This window comes from Lactuca serriola, chromosome 6, assembly GCF_051521515.1.
Source record: "Lactuca serriola cultivar US96UC23 chromosome 6, Lser_US96UC23_V15, whole genome shotgun sequence".
NCBI classification, from domain to species: Eukaryota; Viridiplantae; Streptophyta; class Magnoliopsida; order Asterales; family Asteraceae; genus Lactuca; species Lactuca serriola.
Genome location: NC_136413.1, coordinates 61,945,304 through 61,949,749, shown reverse-complemented (window position 1 = coordinate 61,949,749; position 4,446 = coordinate 61,945,304). Strand labels below are relative to the sequence as shown.

At 33.9% G+C, this 4,446-nt stretch overlaps 1 protein-coding gene across 1 annotated transcript; it reads right to left on the bottom strand.

Moving 5' to 3' along the window:
* Positions 1–878: 878 nt before the first annotated feature.
* Positions 879–3,717, bottom strand: LOC145058700 (serine carboxypeptidase-like). Its single transcript, XM_079006603.1, has 7 exons — positions 3,165–3,717; positions 2,613–2,781; positions 2,405–2,524; positions 2,019–2,313; positions 1,852–1,940; positions 1,498–1,759; positions 879–1,410 (listed from the first exon to the last, which is right to left on the bottom strand). Exons 1-7 carry the CDS (start codon positions 3,518–3,520, stop codon positions 1,163–1,165), a joined length of 1,539 nt encoding a protein of 512 aa, XP_078862729.1. The 5' UTR covers positions 3,521–3,717; the 3' UTR covers positions 879–1,162.
* Positions 3,718–4,446: the final 729 nt, after the last annotated feature.

Here is a 4,446-nt window from a genome sequence, read left to right as displayed (position 1 = left end):
GATCCATGATAAAGAAAATAAAGAATATACAATGCAATACTAATAAAAAAAACTAAAAAAAAATACTAAAATAAACTAATAAAAATAAGGAAATAAAATTAGCTATCAATAATAAAATTAGAAATTCTCCCAAATGGTCTCTATAAGTGGAACACAACCTGTGTCAAAGAAACACGACCTGTGCTTGGTCTTTATTCGGTCTTCAGACTTTATTCTAAGTTGCTTCATTCCAACTTCTAGCTTCCTCAGGTATTTCAACTCCAGTTAAGCTCCAAATATGCTCCAAGCTTGAGCTATACAAACATTCTAGTGAAAAAACACAAACTTTCATTTAATCATACTAAAATAGACACATATGCATAATGAAACTAAAACTTAACATAAAAGAAGCTGACCAGAGAACAAAGGAAGCGATAAAAATGATTTCACTTGAAAGACACATTCAATGTGGGTCTTGTCTAAGGAGGCTTTAGGATTGTGTAGTGGCTGGATGTTCTGGTTCGGACTATGTTTCTGAACTAGACAAAGAGAGCTCATTGAGTTGTGTATGTGTTTACACTTGGTAATGTGATCATCAATCGGAAGGAAAAGAAGGCTATATGGGTCAACAAGTTGCTAAGTGATCTTGGGATTTGGCAAGGTGAAACCCTTGTTTTTTTGGAATGATAAATCTTATCTACTCCTAACTCTAACTATGTTCCGGGACTTGAATCTTCAACCTCAAGGAGGGAGGTAAACATCTGATACCGTCGGACTAGAAGCCCTTTGCTAGCATTTGTGTATTGAGAATTTGCGATAACATGAGTTCTATATGTTTGGTTTGAGATTAGTGATCGAACAATGAACATTCCGTTATCATTTCACTTTTGAGACTCACATGAAAGTGAAGAAGATTGGTAAACATGATAATCATGCGAACATGTTAATACTGTTTGAGATACTTAAGAATCCTTTCACCCACAATCAACATGGTTCTATGCAAACATTTTTGTTTCTTTTCATGTATACAAATACTCCAAATGGAAACTGCTGTTTAATTACAAGTAAAATTTTCTTTCACTAACACAATATGCAGAAAAACAGAAAATACTTTGGACAATTACACAGAAAATCTTTCAGTAGTTTGATGTCTTTTTCTTCAATTCCTTTACAAAGACCCCGATCATGGTAGAATGGTTGTGTCCTTCTTAGTAAGTTTGCCCGTTGTCCAAAGTTGTAGCATCTGTAGTGCAGCAATAGGTTGATCCATTGGAACCATATGTCCAGCATCATGAACCTTAAGGAATGTAAGAGGTCCATAGTTCTTTAGAACTCCAGCTTCTTTCCCCGCTACAACAAACGAAACATTCGTTGCTGCTACGAAATTTTTCTGACCAGACCACGCCATGGCATTAACCCATCTTGAATTCCCTACAAGAATTCATAACTCACTTTTCAATGAAAATAGTGCAACTAATGATTTAATTTCTTTATGTTATGATCAAACCAAAAACTTACCAACCCAATTGCAAATAAGATCGTATTCTCCAGCATATATAAGCATTTCGATACCCTGCTCCAGTAGAGCTGGAATCCCAACTTCAAGATCTCTCATCCAGTCATCGAGCATAGCTTGATGCACTGTGTCACTACACGAAACAAAATCTATGTCGCTTGGTACTCCTAATGCTGTTTTCACTGATGATTGGGTCAGAAAATCCTCCATGTTCGAGAAATCATAGCACAAGCTCCCTTGACATTGCTTCCTAATATCATAGTACTGCAAATAAAGACCAAGATTTCGCACGAGTTTAATTAATATATTGAATTATTGATCATGTTTTTTGGGTAACTAATATCGTTTGTTCTTACATTTATATTGCCTGCAATATCCAGGATATCCTCGAAAATTTGCTGACAAGTATACAATGCCATCTCGCATGAGGTTGTACCCGTTGTGCCTGGAGAAACAATGGCTTATTTGCTTGTAATGAATCTTATAAAAAAGAATGCAAGAATGAGAAATTATGCTTACGTACCACAAGCTTTGATTGCTGATTCACAATCAGGGATTTGTTGGTTTATTTGGCTATAATCTGATTGTGAAATAAGATCATTAGCCAAAGCGAAATCAGTGTAGGCTTTATACTGTATTGCAGGATCAGTAAGCCCATTGCCAATTCCAAATCCCTTCAAGTTTATATGAATCCCTTCTTTGTTCTTGTTTCCCTGGTTAACTCGAGCTGCAAAAGCTGGAATGTAATGTCCAGCGTATGATTCTCCAGTGATGAAGAAGTCGTTGTTGACATAATCCGGATGCGCCTTAAAGAATGCCTGTGCGTTACATAATTTCAACATCATTTAATCCAAAACGTTATAAAACCTGATTCTCTTAATGAAATGAAGTACGGATGTATCCACAAACCTGCAAGAAGAAGTAAAGATCGTTGCTCACGCCAGTTTCATCATGGCGTATGTCTTCATCACTAGAACTGTAACTAAAACCAGTTCCTGTTGGTTGATCAACGTATATCAAGTTTGAAACCTGTCATGAAACTTGTTAGTATACATGAAGGTTGTAGGGTTTTGATATGTTAAAGATTTTTTTTTTTTTTTTTTTGGATTCAACAGACCTTGTCCCAGCCGTAATCGTTCCAGATAAGAGACAAGTTGTTGGTAACTTTGAAGGGACCATTTTCATAGAAGAGAGCCAGTTCACTGCTGCATCCTGGTCCTCCAGTTAGCCATATAACCACTGGGTCAGTTTTGGCCGATCTTGATTCGAAGAAAAAGTAGAACATCCTACACAAATATGTCGAAATTTAAAGAAAAGTACCAACCACTTATTAGATGCTGACATCATCAAAAGATTCTATAGAAGAATACCTACTAATAGAATAAAGAACTAGTCTATTTTCCCACCCAATTTTACCAACATTTTTATCTAATCAAGTAATCATCTAGATATTTTCAAAGAGTGGGTTCAGTTTGTCGTCCAAAAGTTTTCATTTTTATATGATTTACATGATACCCATAAGATAAAGAATAAAAGTTTTAGAGTTGTTTTTTAATATGCACAGTTAATTAAAGACTGCATTTTCACATTAAATCTGCTGTCAAATCAACAAAGTCTGCATTTTTAACGATAAATATATTGTAACGTTGATTATGAAAATATTACATACCGAGCATCAACTGTATGTTCAATCTTATAATATCCAGCATGTTGAGCAAGATCGTGAACAGTGGCACCAGAATCACCAAGAACCTGGAGAGATAACTGTTTCTCGACAATCCCGGATTGGGTGACTTTGACTTCATCGGCAAGATAAGATGAATTGGTGTATGACTTCACGATGTTAACATCAAGATGCGGATGCAAATTGAGCTCCTTGATGAGTTGGTGTCCGGTTTTTCTCAGAGATTTTGAATGATGAAATGGAGAAACAAGAGAAGGCGAAGTTCTTGCAGATGATGAAGAGATGAAAACAAGGAGAAGAAGAGGAATGAGATAGAGAATTTGAGGAGGAACAGCTCTCATGATTGACAAGATAGAAGAAAAGAAGGATGGATGCTATTGGTTAGTGTGTGGGGCACGATGTATACATATATGTGTGTATATATACTGTTTGATTGTATGTTGTGATTCATGGATTGGTGTGTGAAAAGGGTTTTTCACACTCACTGTGTGTGAGAGAGAATCTATGTGCAAACGAAGGAGAACTCAAGGAGTTGGAAATGGAGATGATGTTGATTATTTCCTTTGTTTTGTTATTGGATAGCTTTAAACAGTTGTCTTTATCCCAAACTTATTGGACTCTTTCGTTTTCAAATTATTAATTTAACAAGTATTTAAAATTTAAAAAAGACAATTATCTTATCTTATATGAAAATAAGATATGGTTAATTATATATGTACTATCAAACATATAACGATGAAAATTATAAACAAATATTATTATCAAAGTTAAATTTAAGAATATAAAAGACACAGTTTGTAACTTTGTATGATATTGTCATCAATTTAGAATATTGTGAAATAATTACGGCATAAAATTAATGAGTTATTTAAATCAACAAAATATGCAGTCATTAAAGGTCCTCTATTCAAGAAAATTAAGGAGTCTTTTAAAACAACATTTATTTTTAGTAATGTGAAATATATTATTTATACATTCAAATTAATTTAGTACTCATAATTGAATGAATATTTGTTTCAAATTCAAAACATTTCCATTGTATATAATCTTATATTCTTATGATTTAACTTTCTGCTGCAAATCAATAATATATGCTACCGTTTGGAGGGTTTTGTTTAAGTTATTTTGAACTAAGGTTCCTCGCGTTTTAATTGTGGTTTAATACTTTGTATTAGTTTGACCAATAAAACGAAATTTTGGATTCAATCGACCCCAATGTTAATATTCTAATTAATGGAACAAAACATTCAAATTTAAAGCTTTATTC